At 42.0% G+C, this 17,912-nt stretch overlaps 1 protein-coding gene across 2 annotated transcripts in view; it reads right to left on the reverse strand.

The window, feature by feature from the left end:
* LOC117397754 (chromaffin granule amine transporter-like) overlaps positions 1-17,912 on the reverse strand; it is a 43,484-nt gene that overhangs the window by 13,779 nt on the left and 11,793 nt on the right. For both annotated transcript variants that reach the window (XM_034911600.2, XM_059013688.1), the window contains exons 2-6: positions 5,898-6,044; positions 3,056-3,422; positions 2,490-2,548; positions 1,829-1,912; positions 1,003-1,095 (exon numbers count right to left, since the gene is read on the reverse strand). In XM_034911600.2, coding sequence (XP_034767491.1) covers positions 1,003-1,095; positions 1,829-1,912; positions 2,490-2,548; positions 3,056-3,422; positions 5,898-6,003 — 709 coding nt within the window. In that variant the 5' untranslated portion in view covers positions 6,004-6,044. The remainder of the gene's footprint in view (positions 1-1,002; positions 1,096-1,828; positions 1,913-2,489; positions 2,549-3,055; positions 3,423-5,897; positions 6,045-17,912) is intronic.

Raw genomic sequence — 17,912 nt, forward strand, 5'->3', positions numbered from 1 at the left:
ATTTGTAAAAGTAATAACGTGGGCATTTGATATCCCAGTAGACTTTTTTTTTTTTTAACAAAACACAATAAATCCAGTCTTATTGCTTTTCTATGGTGACATTCAACTTAAGAACATATCAAGGGCAGCACGGTGGTTAGCACTGCTGCCTCACAGCTCCAGGGTCCTGGGTTCGATTCTGGCCTTTTTGCAAGTTCTCCCCATGTTCGTGTGGGTTTTCTCCGAGTACTCCACTTTCCTCCCACAGTCCAAACACATGCTGGCTAGGTGGATTGGCCTCTCTAAATTGCCCCTTAGTTGCCCTGTGATGGACTGACGTCCCGTCCAGGGTGTTGTCCTGCCTTGCGCCCTGTGTCTGCCAGGTTAGGCTTCAGCTCACCGTGACCCTCTATAGGATTAAGCGGTTACAGATAATGGATGGATGGAAAAGCGTATCAACACAGTGCTTTTTTTGTTTGTGGCGAGTTCAGCACTCTGTCTGGAAGTCAGATGGAACAGCACTACAAAGCAGGGAAACAATATCGGTCATGAAACAGCGCTGTACTGTTTGAGTGAATCCCCCTGTGACAGGATGAAAATTATATAGGAAACTAGGGAGCAGGAAGCCCAACATAGGCATCCTGTTAAGACACAGGTGGCCATGTTGATTGTTTCATTGATGAGTAATTAAATCTGCCACATGTTATAAAAGCAGCTGGTTATAGAAGCCAGCTGGTCATTTTTTGGACAAGCAGGAGAGGGTGTGGCTGCTGGGAACTGCTGCCAAACACTTGTTATTCTGCCTGTGAGAATGGCTAGGGGCTTCTGTTAGTGCTCCAGTGTGAGCTAGGCTTTTGTTTTTCTTTACATTTTTTAATCAAAGTGCTCACAAGAGCTTTAATTGCGTATTTGTATGGAGTACTCTCTGACACACAGCCTGACTACTAGGCCCGCATCTCCACCCTCCTACAAGCCTCTTTAGCAGTCGTGTTGTGGAGTAATGACTGGAGCAGGGTTTCTTACAGAGCACACCCAGAGCCAGTCCTCCCAGAGCAATCCCCATGGCCGTCCCTCTTTCATTGTCATCCGTGTAAACACTGGCCAGCATGCCAAGACCTGCAAGAGAGGGCAGAGGAGATGAGCAGAGTAACACTGAAGACGTACACTTTGAGAATTTTTATACCACTGTATCCACCCTTTCTTTCAATTCTTTCAATTTGACGTGAAATATAATTGTTCTCTATTAAGGTCATTGCACAATGGATCCATCATTTATCACCTGTCATCTCTAAATAGAGATCAATCAATCAATTGATGAACTGATTACGGATTGTCTTTTATAGCTTTTATTTTGCAAACCTCAATTAAACATTCACTAATCGTTTAATCTGCCTGGTGCCCGATTTTGAGTTTCACACAGCTAGCTACCCAGAAAACACAAGCTTTCCTTGCTGAACTAAAGCTCTTTTGTTTCTGTTTGTTTTGTGATGAGAATGTCAGATTCTAAGAAAAAAATCAAAATAATAGTTTGCATATATGTATTAGGCTGAAATGTTTGTCTGCTTATAGGTTCTACCTAATTTGAAACTGTGGATGACTATGATATTATGTTAAAGAATATATGCTATAGGCGGCTATGGAGCTGACTAATATCAATTCAGTTTGGCTTTAACCTGATCCGAGTCAAACTGCCAGCACAGACCATCGACAACCCACACAGCTCCACCCGTAACCCGCCAGTTTAACAGCAAATTGACTAATAAGACAGGCTGTGCGGAGCGGACTGTGCTTGGCAATGATGGATGAGCTTCTTTTCACCTCTGGCCTGTCAGTTCAAGGTTCAGTTCACCTGCAACAGATGAGAAGGACGAGCCGATTCCTTGAAGCATTCGTGCCAAGAACAGCAAGATGTAGGTTTCAGAGAAAGCAAACACTGCAAATCAAGGAGGAAGTACGAGATCAGAGAGCTATGGCACGCATCGGACGAATACTGTCTGTAGGATAACAATACTGTACTAACAATACTTATTTTGTAGAGATTAAGCTTTTATTATTTTATATCAACCTCAGAAACTTGTAGTGGAGTAATCACGTCACTGTGAAGTCATTGTGAAGCATGCGGTTGCAATCCATGATCATGTAAATTGCATTTTAGAATATTAATATAGTTTTGCAAAAATTCCAATCAGTTTTAAAATACAAAACAGTTTGTTCACAAATAGAGCCACCACATATGATCAACTACATATTATTTTTTAAAAGTGGCAAGTAGTCAACCTATTTGACTATTTTTACAACAACTACCGGTATTTGACTAATTAGTGGTTCTACTCCTAGTTGTAGTTAAGTCAAACCGTTATGAAAGACCAAACCTATGGAAGTACCACCTAGGGGTATTCATAATTTAGAATTATCCAAACGTTAAAATGTACATAGTAAGATCAAATAAAAGTAAACTTATTTCAATTAGATCAAATTTGATAAATATTATTAACTAATTCTCTGCTTACTTATTGTCGATAGGAACATGACCACAAAGCCAGCAAACATCGGAATGTGGTATCCAATCCTAAAGGAAAAAACGATATACATTTTACAGCTATATTAAATGGGGTATATTTTATACTTTACAAATACTAATGCATTCCTCCTCTTGATTAGAAGTCAGAGAATCGTAAATAACCAGCCTTCCTTGCTCCACTGAAATCAATTGACAATGTGACTTTTCAACTCTGCAAGCCCCACCTGCTCTGCAAACATACACATAGAAAGTAGGTAGAACTGAAAGGTCACATTGTCACATGATTACAATGGAATGAGGAAGGCTGTTCAGTCCCGGCATTTAGGATTCTCCAGACAAGCTCAAAGCAATCTCAGAGCCAGGTGATGACAGATTTAGAAAACAAATGTTAATAACTCAGAATGATTGCAAACATCATAACACAGGGACATATAAAAAATGACATTAAAGTATATTAAAATGACATCTGAAGCAGCTTACTCTTTACATTGATCTCTCACATGCTAACAGCAAAGGATTACAGTACATTAAACCTCTCATTTGAACGTGTTTTACCTGTTAGTAAGAGGTCCAACAAATGGATTCATAACAAGCTGCATTAAAGCTTTGGAGGCGAACAGGAGCCCGACCCGGACATTCTCCTCCATGAGGATGTCATTGTTTTTTACGCAGTCTCTGTCTCTGACCGCTGAGCCCTCTTCTGTCAGCAGAGAGCCATTGACAGTCCTGCTAAAGTCCCTGCTGGTGCTGTTGACAGTGTCGTCTGTGAGGATGATTGTTGTGTTGTCATAGTATGAGATGACAGAGGAGAAAGTAGCGGCTTCGTAACCAGCCTGCCCAGGAGCTGAGGTTGTGTTGTGGGTTAAAGAATCGTTCACACTCTTGAGCTCGGTGGCGTACAGGAAACTGGGGATTATAGGCACTGAAAGAAATAAGAAAGATTTTAGTACAGCACAGTCAGAATAAGTTTCAAGACCAATGTGGGTCTGTTCAGTTGACCTAAGCGATCTAAATCCTGCTTTCCATTACATAACTATTTTTGTGACATATTTGTACGAGCAGAAATGCAATCAGTCGGTGGGGCAATGTCTGGTGAGTGAGAGAGGTTTTAGCAGGTATGATTTGGTCTGGAGGAAACCATGCAGAAAAAAGGCGGCAGTAATTGTAGCAAACAAAATAGCTACATACGTTTTCCATGCCATGCACATCTATTCATTATACATAGCGCTTGTACTTCCTTGGTCATTTCACTTGGAGTGTGAAATAGTCCCACCCCTTCACTGACTTCTTTCCTGTCAATAACCAATCAGCTGTATGTCCTCTTGACTGGCATGCTTTCAGCTAGTAACACGCTTGGACTCAGAAGGCACTGCTGAGGTGAAATGGATGTGCGGGTGCAACATACACATGGGAGGGGTCATACGCAAAAAACTCTCATTATCATATAATAGTTGTATCCCCCAACTCAACACCACACGACCATCATGACAGTAAAAAAGTAAAAATAGACACAATTAAGCGTTCTTACCTTTGTATAAGTTAGTGATCAGCAGATGTGTCAGCCCCACAAAGAGCACAGCGTGTGGTTTTCACTAACTCTACTGTGCAGAATAAATAAAATGTTTTCTATGGGTAAATATGGAGACTTTCTTCCTATGCTTCGGGACGCGGGACACTTGCTAGGAAATCGGGACTGTCCCAACCATATAGGGACTGTTGGCATGTATGCCAACAACATCACTTTTGCATAGAGGTACAAACTCAGCACATCTACTTAAATGTAAATGTATCCAATTTCGTGAATGCAGTCTGTATTTAAAGTATGAACAACAGATGCAACCACTTTGCGCAGTCAAAAGGGCTGCGACACAATGCGTCCCGTTACCGTAGAGCAAATAGTGAAGCTGCACAGCTTAGCTGTCTGTGCCTGATGTATCGCATCCATCTGGGACAGAATTAGCCTACTGTTTGAACCAGGCTTTAACAGAATTTTCCACGATTCTGAAATTAACAGCATGTTGTAAGGAAAGCCTCTGTAAGTTGTTAAACTTCTGTTCTCAATGCATTTGTTCTCCTGTCTTTATAGAAAACAGCTCACTCACATTTTTGTTTTTTGCATTTCAGCTGTCACTGATTTACATGCTTGCTTCTATCTTATTCGCTGGCCTACATAGCTACGAGTAACTGCTGTGTGCATACACAACCAACCAATTTACAGATACTCGCAGATTTGTATTTTCAGTGCATGACATAATGCATTTTTAAAGGAAATAAAGGAAGCACCTAATCAAAAGTGTTTTTACATCCATTTCCAAGATTTCACTGACTTTTTTTTTTCAAATTCACGATTTTCACGATTTCACTGACTTCTGTGACAAAATTGTGGCCTTAATTATAAGCAGCTTCAGGTAACTTCAGATAGCTTGTATACAGTTGTATTTAATATCAGTTAGCAAGGGGTAGTCCCTCCTTGTGAGAGAAATGTATGAACAGCATGCATCATTGTGACCTGTCTGTTATTGTAAATGGTAGCTAGGGTACATTTTTACAAAAGTAATTAAGTAAGAGAAATGATAAAAAACTGGAAAAGGTGATTTTGGCAATGAAGGTCTTTTGGTAAAGCTGTTAATTCCTTAAGTTGAGCAATTCATTCTTGTTATTTTCCTTTATTGTCCTAGTGAGGGCAGAAGACAGAATAGGAGCATGATGTCTAAAAGAGGCTGGTCTGGAGGTGAACTTAACTGAATCATACCTATATTGAGAGAATCAGGTGGAAATGGATTTTCCTGTTTCTCCAATGCAGTTGATTTGAGTTCTATTGGGGGTTGCTTTGGGTTATTGGCTGCACTCTTAGGAGTTTATGATTGGGTGTTTGAGCTTGATACTTTTAAGGGGGCGTAATGTATAGATAATAAAAAGAAGCTGGGAGGGCTGGAAAGGTACAGTGTGTGATGAAGAAAATGTAGTGAAATAGGCCTGTAGTTTATATGAGTGTCCTTGAATGAGGAGCTTTAAAAACAGCCATCATGGGGGCTCCCGAGTGGTGCATCCAGTAAAAGTGCTCCGCGTGGAGTGCAGGATGCGCCCTATAGCCTGGAGATCGCAGGTTTGAATCCAGGCTATGTCACAGCCGACCGTGACCGTGGGTTCCCGAGTTGGCAGGGGGGCTGCGAGCGGTTTGCCAAGGATACAGATGATAATTGGGCATACGCAATTGGGGAGAAAAACCAGGGTAAATAAAAAACAAAAAAAACAGCTGTCATTTATTTTCTAGTAAGCAAGTGATTCTCCCAGCAGGAAAAAGGGAAAAATCGCAACAATACTATGCCAATAACAACCCCTTTTAAAGACCTTTAAACTTAAGGTTCAGTTTCCATTGTTTACAGGTCTTACTTACCCACTACAGTGAGCAGCATGTTGTCCAGTAAGAGGGCTACAAAGACCACCACCAAGACCAGCGTCCTTGACTCTCTCAGCCATTGCAATGGATTGAAGCATGGCATTGTTTAAGACACAGTAGATGGGCGCTCTCCAACTACCAGACCTGCGGAGAACAGAACAGTTAGATACGAGTTCAGGTGAAATACAAAACACTACAGATTGGGTTAAGTGCAGGATTAAATACAGTAAAATGGGGAGCAGATAAGTGCAAATTAAAGTACATTAAAGGCAGAGTGCTATTTTGTCCAGAAGGGAAGATTTGAGTTTCACAGGTGTTGTCTGAAGAGGTGTGTCTTGAGGAGGTACTAGAAGGTGGTCAGGGACTGGGCAGTCCTGACATCCATAGGAAGGTCGTTCCACCACTGTGGGGCGAGAGTGGAGAAAGAGCGGGCTCTGGAGGCAGGGGAGTGTACAGGAGGTACAGCCAGTCTTCTAGTGCAGGCGGAGCGGAGAGGTCGGGTGGGGGTGTAGGGAGAGATGAGGGTCTGGAGGTAGCTGGGTGCAGTCTGGTCAACAAATCGGTACGCGAGTCTTGAACTGGATGCGAGTGGTGATCAGGAGCCAGTGGACTGAGTGGAGTAGCATGGGAGAAGCGAGGCAGAGAGAACACCAGGCGAGCAGCAGAGTTCTGGATGAGCTGGAGCGGACGGTTGGTGGACACAGGGAGGCCAGCCAGGAGGGTGTTGCAGTATTCTAGGCAGGAGAGTACCAGGGCCTAGACGATGAGTTGCGTGGAGTAGTTGGTGAGGAAGGGTCGAATTCTTTGTATGTTGCTCAGGAAGAATCGAGAGGTGCGTGCTAGAGTGGAGATGTGCTGGGAGTAGGAGAGGCAGGGGTCCAGGGTTACTCCGAGGTTCTTGGCCGAGGAGGAGGGAGAGAGCGTGGGGGTGATAGTGGCTTGTTTGAAGGCAGAGGGAGAGGCCAGAGAGGAGAGAGGTGTTGAGAAGGGAGGAGATGAAGGGGAGTAGAGCAGAAGCAACAGCTTGAAAGATGTGAGTGGGGAGGGGGTCCAGGGCGCACGTGATGGGTTTGTGGCCCTGGAGGAGGGAGGAGAGGTCAGAGCCTGAGAGGTGAGAGAAGGAGGAGGAGGGTGAGTTAGTAGGGGAGACAGAGGGTGTTGGGGTTGGAGTGGGAGGGGGTGGGGGCTGGGGGGTGGGAGAGGTGTTAAAGAGTTTGCGGATATCAGAGATTTTAGAGGAGAAGAAAGAGGCAAAGTCGTCAGAGGAGGGAGGAGAAGGGGGGGAGGGTTGAAGAGGGAGGAGAAGGTAGAGAATAGTTTCCGGGGGTTGTCAGTGGAGGAATGGATAATAGATTGGAAATAGGAGCAGAGTGATCAGAGAGGGTGGAGGGGCAGCAGGTGGTGAAGTCGAGTTGACGGCCAGCTTTGTGGGTAGGAGGGGATGGAGAGAGAGAGAAGTTGAAGGAGAGGAAGGAATCCAGCAGAGTGGGTGGGATTGGAGAGATGGATATTGAAATCACCTAACAGGACAGTTGGGGTAGACAGAGAGGGGAGGGAGGAGAGGAGATAGTCAAGTTCATCGAGAAAGTGAGTGAGAGGTCCAGGGGGACGGTACAGTAGAATTAGCGGGAGTTGACAGGGAGAGGTTAGTTGGACACGTGAAATTCAAAAGGTGTTAACAGAGTAAGAGGTCAGAGGGGACAGAAAAGAGTAAGGAGGGAGAGAGGAGACCAGTCCCACCTCCCCTAGGATGTAGAGAGAGGACAGGACAGCAGGAGTTAGTGTTATCAGAAGAGAGCCAAGTTTCAGTGAGAGCAAGGGAATCAAGAGAGAGGTGGGAGGCAAAGGCACAGATGAAATCAGCTTTGTTAGCAGAAGAGTGACAGTTCCAGAGTGCACCAGAGAGAGTGCGGGAGGGGAGAGAATGGGAGGTGGGGGAGAGGCAGAGGGGTTAGGGGAGCAGCGGTGGAGAGAGGACAAAGGACGGGAGTGAGAGGACAGAATAACAAGGATGTGAGAGACAGTCATAGCAGGACAGGTAAGACAGATAGGTACAGTGGTAGTGGGAGCAAGAGCGCTGGGGGAAGGGTACAGACCTATCTAGTAATTTGCGGTATCCAGAGCGCTGCTAGTTTCGGATTTTTTCCAACAGCCTCTCCTCGCAGGACTCCCATAGCTAGACTCCCAGCTCTTTGTTAGAGAGGCTCTGTGGCTGGCGCACAAATAGGCTAGCTGTCTATTATACTAACTAGATGGATAAAAGCTTTGTGTAAACCAATCAAATTGCAAATCAACCTCTATTCAATTTAACCACACTCACCTGGTACTAATCACAAACAGTAGATCACCTAATTAAAACACCACCTTTATAATGTTATTTAAATACAGCTACTGTTAATTACTTGAAGCAGGATAATTTACCTATCTGCCTCTGACTCTGGTTACCTCTGGACCAGTGGTCCTCAAAGTAATTTGGGCACGGGTATAAATTGATCTTACTTGGCTGTTTCCGAGCACACTGACTATTGCACAGGAAGATAGCCAAATCTATATGTTTGGGCGTCAAGATAACGGCAACTTCTCTTACTGAGGAAACTGAAACACCCAAGATAACATGACAATAGCTTGCTAACATCCTAAAATAACAAGCACACAACACAAAAACATTACACACACAATACTAAGAAAGAGGTGTAACCATAGAACATTGTCCCTGTAGGTATTGGTTAAGTGCCAGGAACAGGGGAGTGGAAACACTCTGTGCAACAGGGTATTTAATGTCCTGTAAAGTGTAAAAACTTTGAATCTACTTGTTCTGTTATGGAAACTTGATTCCCTGCATATAAAATAAACCTAACATTTATTGAAGAAATGAAGTCTGTGCATTGTCTTAAATCTACTTACTCACTTAAAAAAATTACTTCACTCAGGGTGCTTGCTGCACAATAAGAAAAAAGAAAATCAGAAACATAGTAATAACAATAATAACTAGAACTGCCAGGCAGTTTTACAGCTTCCAAGCTCAGTACCAGTTGGAAATTTTGGCAAGCTGTAGCATTGCAGCACAAGTGTCTGCAACAGATAAGTTTAATGGAGCAGTTTCAATTCAAAATACTGCATTAGTTCATTATCTCACGATACTTTATAAATTTAAACACCATCGTAACCATGACCTTATATACACACACTGTAAGACGTTGTAATTAATTTTACATTTAACCTTAAGGAGAGGTCAAAGGTCACGATCAAGGTAATTTTTTAATAGAGCATATATGGGTTCCTAAATGTGCTGTATAGTAACCATAACCCTATGTGCAATGTAAGGAGTTATAAGCTAGTTTTACATTATAAATTAAGGAGAGGTCAAAGGTTGCACATATAAGAGCACATATGGTTTCCTACAGTGCCTTGCGAAAGTATTCGGCCCCCTTGAACTTTGCGACCTTTTGCCACATTTCAGGCTTCAAACATAAAGATATGAAACTGTAATTTTTTGTGAAGAATCAACAACAAGTGGGACACAATCATGAAGTGGAACGAAATTTATTGGATATTTCAAACTTTTTTAACAAATAAAAAACTGAAAAATTGGGCGTGCAAAATTATTCAGCCCCTTTACTTTCAGTGCAGCAAAAGTTCAGTGAGGATCTCTGAATGATCCAATGTTGACCTAAATGACTAATGATGATAAATAGAATCCACCTGTGTGTAATCAAGTCTCCGTATAAATGCACCTGCACTGTGATAGTCTCAGAGGTCCGTTTAAAGCGCAGAGAGCATCATGAAGAACAAGGAACACACCAGGCAGGTCCGAGATACTGTTGTGGAGAAGTTTAAAGGCGGATATGGATACAAAAAGATTTCCCAAGCTTTAAACATCCCAAGGAGCACTGTGCAAGCGATAATATTGAAATGGAAGGAGTATCAGACCACTGCAAATCTACCAAGACCTGGCCGTCCCTCTAAACTTTCAGCTCATACAAGGAGAAGACTGATCAGAGATGCAGCCAAGAGGCCCATGATCACTCTGGATGAACTGCAGAGATCTACAGCTGAGGTGGGAGACTCTGTCCATAGGACAACAATCAGTCGTATACTGCACAAATCTGGCCTTTATGGAAGAGTGGCAAGAAGAAAGCCATTTCTTAAAGATATCCATAAAAAGTGTCGTTTACAGTTTGCCACAAGCCACCTGGGAGACACACCAAACATGTGGAAGAAGGTGCTCTGGTCAGATGAAACCAAAATCGAACTTTTTGGCAACAATGCAAAACGTTATGTTTGGCGTAAAAGCAACACAGCTCATCACCCTGAACACACCATCCCCACTGTCAAACATGGTGGTGGCAGCATCATGGTTTGGGCCTGCTTTTCTTCAGCAGGGACAGGGAAGATGGTTAAAATTGATGGGAAGATGGATGGAGCCAAATACAGGACCATTCTGGAAGAAAACCTGATGGAGTCTGCAAAAGACCTGAGACTGGGACGGAGATTTGTCTTCCAACAAGACAATGATCCAAAACATAAAGCAAAATCTACAATGGAATGGTTCACAAATAAACATATCCAGGTGTTAGAATGGCCAAGTCAAAGTCCAGACCTGAATCCAATCGAGAATCTGTGGAAAGAACTGAAAACTGCTGTTCACAAATGCTCTCCATCCAACCTCACTGAGCTCGAGCTGTTTTGCAAGGAGGAATGGGCAAAAATTTCAGTCTCTCGATGTGCAAAACTGATAGAGACATACCCCAAGCGACTTACAGCTGTAATCGCAGCAAAAGGTGGCGCTACAAAGTATTAACTTAAGGGGGCTGAATAATTTTGCACGCCCAATTTTTCAGTTTTTTATTTGTTAAAAAAGTTTGAAATATCCAATAAATTTCGTTCCACTTCATGATTGTGTCCCACTTGTTGTTGATTCTTCACAAAAAATTACAGTTTCATATCTTTATGTTTGAAGCCTGAAATGTGGCAAAAGGTCGCAAAGTTCAAGGGGGCCGAATACTTTCGCAAGGCACTGTATATGAGTTCCATAGTAACCATTACCCTATCTGCACTTGTTATAAGCCCCAGGCTCCTCCACTTGCCAGCGGTACCCCAGGCGGATCCCCTCTTCTCCCGCTGCTCTTTGCGGTGACACCACTTCGCCTCCATTCTGGTGGGGTTGCTCCTCCTCCCCCAGTGATTCAACCTCAGCCTATTACTTGACTACCTGGTCTGTCAGACATCCCCTGAAGTCGCTTCCCCTTTCCTCTCAGGCTGACCCAGCCTCGGTGCCTCTCACCCCTCGGTGTCGACTGTCTCTGTCCGCTCGCTTTTTGCGGCACCCAGCTTCCACTGCAGCCGCTCTCCACGACTCTCATCATAGCCAGCTCCATCCTGGCTTCTTGACCTGTTCTGGCAGGAGTGTTATATCCATCTCCACCTGGATCCTCGCCTTCATTTTCTGCAGTGTCCGGTTAGGGTGACCAGACGTCCCGGTTTTCCATCAGAGGTCCCGGTGTCCTGACATTTTGCTCAAAAAAGTCCCGTTTTTCAGCCACTTCATGTAGCGTGACACACTCCAAATACATTTTGTGAAAATAATGTAAACAACCTTTTAGTTTATGTAACCTGCAGTGAAAACAAAATAAAATAAAAAAAACAAGGTTCTAGGGTAATAAAAAAAAAACATTATTTTTATAACGTGATTAACATGGGCGTGCATGCTTATTCCTCAGTGCGCCACGTGTTTTCATTTAATTTATGTTCAGTATAAATCTACAATTGTGTGTAATATGGTAATTCTGTAGCTGTTCGGTTCTGGCAGGATTTAGCCCAGACAGAGCAGCAAGAGATTGAAGCATCAAAATCCACCAGGTTAAACCCCATCAACAAAGTTAATAAATAGAGCCTGACGCAGTGATAAAAAAAGAAGTAAAGAAAAATGCAAAAATGTAAATGCATTTTTAATGATTTTTTATTATTATTATTATTATTATTATTATTATTATTATTATTATTATTATTATTATTAATAAACTCAAACGTTCACTATACGTATAACAAAATCTGGCTACTTAAACTAATTAGCCACAAATATACACCCAGGAGTGTACATAAATTAACTAGCTGTATAAAAACAATTACAATAAGATAAAGATAACACTATTTTTTTTTATTTCTTAGCCGACGCCCTTATCCAGGGCGACTTACAATTGTTACAAGATATCATATTATTTTTACATACAATTATCCATTTATACAGTTGGGTTTTTACTGGAGCGATCTAGGTAAAGTACCTTGCTCAAGGGTACAGCAGCAGTGTCCCCCACCTGGGATTGAACCCACGACCCTCTAGTCAAGAGTCCAGAGCCCTAACCACTACTCCACACTGCTGCCCTACTAAGAGTAAGAGGATGGCTATTTAAATAACCATTAAAATAGCCAACATTTAAATGGTTTAATTAGTCTCATCAATTATTTAACAATGTGTCCCGGTGTAGTGTTAGAAAGTGGTAACTTGTCAGAATGTGGTATGCGTACCAAAACATGGCCCGTGTAATGTCAGAAAGTGGTACGCTGTCAGATTTTTCGATCAATCAATTGTCATCTGATGGGCGTTTTCTTATTGTCAAACAATTCGCGACGAACAAGACAAAATGAGAAGTCCACTGCAAAGCTGAACCAGTAAAAAAATGTATTGCATATGATAAATATTTGCATACTACTGTCTTAATGGTGGAAAAAAAAAAGATATAAGACTGGAAAATATGATCAATAAAATTTAAAAAGATTTAAAAGAGAACATACCAGATTTTGATGGGTGCTTCCCTGCTTTCTGAGTGGAAGTTAGGCATTGTTTAAGCATGCGCGAGCAAGCGCAGTGCACTGCGTACCGCTTTTTACCGTGTACCTGAAAATAACACTACACCGGTTTTGAGCTTTGAACATCGGGTCACCCCATGTCCGGTCCATATTCCCGCTTTCAATTACCAATGTAGCGTTTGCGGGAAAATTAAGGAGGTTCCCAGGATTTGCAGGTTCTCAAATTCAGTTTATTAAGCCAGGATTCTACACTGGGCAGGTAAAAGCATGCTGCTTTACCAGCCAGTGGTACAACTACAGCTGAGCAGCGTAGTGCTACTCAGACTGTGACAAATAATAAAATAAAGAAAAGAAAGTCCAAAAATACACACTGTTTCGGCCGTGTGCTACAGCCACTAAGTGCAGTCTCTGGTCTCTCTCTCTTTTAGTCCCGCTTCTCTTCTGCGCTCCTAGCTGTTTCTTCTGCACTCTTTCTCTCACTCCAGCTTGTCTCTCCATCTCAGCAGCAGCAGCGCGCTACTTATCCCCGCGTCCAGGGCACACCCCCAATGCACAGCCACCAATCCCAAGCAGACACGACTTCCCACTCTCAATCCCCCGATGGTTGCAACATCCCTTAACTATGCCAACATTGTTGCAACTAGGTATCAGCCCGATTGGTGGCGATTCTCCTGCCTCTGACGTCCCTGAAGACCTGCTGCCATTGAATTGTTGACCCTGGGTCACAGAACCTTCCCGAATGCGGTTACAGCAGACCCAGGGTCGTGACAATGTTTGTGTTCCTATGAACAGCAAGAAAGAAAAGACCATTTTCATATGAACATCTCTTTAATATCCAATGTCCTGTACAAAACAAGTCTCAGTACAGCTCAGCTTTCTCACTTTGCATACATTTGAACATTCCACCCACTTCAGCCTTACTCCCAGTCACCATCCCATCATCACCAGTGTGTACAGGTAGTGGACAAAAAAATGGAAACACCTGGGCAAATGAAGGACACCAAGTATATTGAAAGCAAGGGCTTCCACACAGGTGTGGCTCATGCGTTAATTAAGCAAATAACATCCCAGCATGCTTTGGGGCATGTATAAAAATGCTGGACAGGCCTGGTTGCCTATAATTATGGCTAGCATGGCTGCAAGAGGAGACCTCAGTGACTTTGAAAGAGGGGTGATTGTTGGGGTGCGTTTGGCAGGAGCTACAGTGACCAAGACAGCTCAACTTGCTGATGGTTTCAAGAGCAACGGTGTCTAAGGTGATGTCGGCATGGAACTCCGAGGATCGTGATAGCTGTGCATTAATTCGAAGTGCAAGGCAAAACAGCCAAGCAACTGCAGATCAATTGACTGCAAATTTCAATCTGGGGGCGAGCAGCCAGTTTCATCAAAAACGGTCCGCCGAGAACTCCACAGAGCGGGTTACCATAGTGGCCCAACTCCCTATTAAGTGACTTTACATTGGTGTTTCCGTTTATATATATATATATATATATATATATATATATATATATATATATATATATATATAAATAAATTTGTGAATTGTAGTATTACTACATTTTTTGTAAGCCTTAATTTTATAACTTGATTTATGTCATGTAGACTATACTGTGATATTAAGGTTATGACAGTATTGGTATTTTTATACCGGGGCCCCCTTATGGAAAGAAAATATATTGAAATATAATGTAGTATATTACAAAATCTATTATTATTATTATTATTATTATTATTATTATTATTATTATTATTATTATTATTATTATTATTATTTCTTTATTTATTTCTTAGCAGACACCCTTATCCAGGGCGACTTACAATTGTTACAGTTATACAATATATGCCAATATATTTCAATATATTTTCGAAAAGCGCCTGTACTGCCACTCCGTACACTTTACACAACAGATGATGCACATCGGTTCAGTACAGAAGAGACTTAGGGGGGCAATGTGAGAATAAAACAAAACATTGAAATTACGACTTTAAAAGAGCCCGGGACAGACAGGCACTGCGCTGTGTGGCATGCGAGGCATTTTGCCGACTGTATCGCTGGCATTGCTTTCATATGGTGTTGGACACATCTCAAAAGTATTCACCCCTCTTGGACTTTTCCACATTTTATTGTGTTACAACATGGAATCAAAATGTATTTAATTAAGAGTTTTTGCCACTGATCAACACAAAAAACTCCATAATGTCAAAGTGAAAAATAAAATCTACAAATTGTTCTAAATTACAAATATAAAACAGAAAATAATTGATTGCATAAGTATTCACCCCCTTTGCTATGATACACCTAAATAAGATCTGGTGCAACCAATTGTCTTTAGAAGTCACATAATTAGTTGAATGGAGTCCATCTGTGTGCAATTAAGGTGTTTCACATGATTTCAGGTTAAATACACCTGTCTCTGGGAGGTCCCACAGTTGGTTAGTACATTTCCTAACAAAAACTACATCATGAAGACAAAGGAACATTCAAAGCAAATCCGGAATAAGGTTCTTCAAAAGCACCAATCAGGGGTAGGATATAAGAACATTTCCAAGGCATTGAATATCCCCCGGAGCACAGTAAAGTCCATTATTAAGAAATTGAGAGAATATGGCACAACTGTGAATCTGTCTAGAACAGGCCGTTCTAGACAGGCCGTTCCAGAAGGGCACTAGTCAGGGAGGCCACCAAGAGGCCTATGGCAACTCTAAAGGAGTTACAGTCTTCCATGGCTGAGCTGGGAGACACTGTGCATACGGCAACAATAGCCCGGGTGCTTCACAAAACTGGCCTTTATGGGAGAGTGGCAAAAAGAAAGCCATTGTTGAAAAAAACTCACATCAAATCTCGGCTAGAGTTTGCCAGAAGGCATGTTGGAGACTCTGAGACCAGGTGGAAGAAGATTCTAAGGTCTGATGAGACCAAAATAGAGCTTTTTGGCCTCAACCCTAAGCGCTATGTTTGGCGCAAGCCTAACACTGCACATCATCCTGAGAACACCATCCCTACCGTGAAGCATGGTGGTGGTAGCATTTGCTATGGGGATGCTTCTCTGCGTCAGGGCCTGGAAAGCTCATGAAGATAGAGGGCAAAATGGATGCAGCAAAGTACAGAGAAATCCTGGAGGAAAACCTGCTGAAGTCTGCAAGACACCTGGGACTTGGGAGAAGATTCATCTTCCAGCAGGACAATGACCCCAAACATACAGCCAAAGCCACACTGGAGTGGCTTAAAAACAAAAAGGTCAATGTCCTGGAGTGGCCCAGTCAAAGCCCAGACCTCAATCCAATTGAGAATATGTGGAAAGAGTTGAAAATTGCTGTTCACCAAAGGTCCCCATCCAACTTGACGGAGCTTGAGCAAGTTTGCAAAGAAGAATGGGCAAAAAACTGCAGTGTCCAGATGTGCAAAGCTGGTAGAGTAGACTCATGGCTGTAATTGCTGCCAAAGGTGCCTTTACCAAACATTGACTCAAGGGGGTGAATACTTATGCAATCAATTATTTTCTGTTTTGTATTTGTAATTAATTTAGAACAATTTGTAGATTTTATTTTTCACTTTGACATTATTGACCTTTTTTGTTTTGATCAGTGGCAAAAACTCCTAATTAAATCCATTTTGATTCCATGTTATAACACAATAAAATGTGGAAAATTCCAAGGGGGGTGAATACTTCTGAGAGCCACTGTATGTAATGCGTTTTACAAACCTGCATCCATGTAAAGAACCCCTGGGAAAAATATGAAATGATCTTGGGGCAATACGCTTTCCATGTAGAAATGACAGCTGTGATGAACATAGAGCTGTGTGTGACCTCATTTCAATAGTTAATAAAAGTATGTAAATCGCATTGCCCCAAACCTTTAACTAGTTTTCATAAGAGATCTGAAGCTATTGTGAAACACCTGGCATTGGCCTCTATTCGGTAAAGTGTCGGTGCTCTGAATTGTTTCACATATGTTTTCTGAAACTTCGTGCTTACAGTTTGTTCTTAACTGGGGAGTGATTCATCAAAGTTTTATTTAGAAAAACTGTCATTCCGTCTTTTCTATCGGATTTCCTACCTGTGTTATACAAAAATTAAGGGTGCTTTACAAACTAGTTTGAATGAAAGTTGCACGAGTTGGTGACGTTTTTTCAGTAACAGATCGGGGGAGGGTGAAGCGCCAGCAAGACAGAAGTGCACGGACAGGGCACAAAACAATGCAAAACGTCTTCAAAAATCCCTGGTCTACACAATAAAAATAATAAATTATTACTATTAGTTTTCATACTTTTTTTAACTGTGTGGTATAGTTTTAAAGACGTTTCGCATTGTTTTGTCTTGGTCCGGCTTACCCATATTGAAAAATGAACTAGCTGTGTATTGAATCAAGGCTTTAGGTTAAAGAGAAAATAAAACAATGAAAAATGTATCAATTGCAATTTTCTCATATCAATTACAAAGTATCATTATTAGCCTGGATCCGCAAATGTGATGCCCTTTTTTGTGTAGTTCGTGAATCTCAACTATTTTTCATAAGAGATATAAGTCTATACAATAAAATACACTTGGCATTATCCTGCGGCAAGGCGTTTATATATATATATAGAAAAGCCAGGGAAATTTCCCCATCCTCTCTCTCCGTCCTCTCGCCCCACTCTCTCGGTGGTCCTGCCCCTCTGATACATGCTTATGACAACTGTTTTTATTCGCTAGTAAAAATTTAAAAAAATAAACCACAAGACTGAAATGCCAGTCTTCCTTTACTGCTCAGCCAGCCTTTCCAAGTCTACAAACATGGCTACTGCAAAATATCAAAACAAATAGCAATACCACACCCACTGCAAACCCTGTGTTCCCCTTCACTATCAAACAAATAGAAATACCACACCCGCTGCAAACCCTGTGTTCCCCTTCACTATCAAACAAATAGAAATACCACACCCGCTGCAAACCCTGTGTTCCCCTTCACTGGAAAATAGCAAACGTAATACCGATCCACAAAAAGGGAGACAAAACCGAACCAGGTAACTACAGACCAATAAGCCTGACTTCTATTATATGTAAACTTATGGAAACTATAATAAGATCCAAAATGAAAAATTACCTATATGGTAACAGTATCCTGGGAGACAGTCAGCATGGTTTTAGGAAAGGGAGATCGTGTCTAACTAACCTGCATGACTTTTTTTGAGGATGCAACATTGAAAATGGATAATTGCAAAGC

The sequence above is a fragment of the Acipenser ruthenus genome, chromosome 46 (assembly GCF_902713425.1).
Source record: "Acipenser ruthenus chromosome 46, fAciRut3.2 maternal haplotype, whole genome shotgun sequence".
Lineage (NCBI taxonomy): Eukaryota > Metazoa > Chordata > Actinopteri > Acipenseriformes > Acipenseridae > Acipenser > Acipenser ruthenus.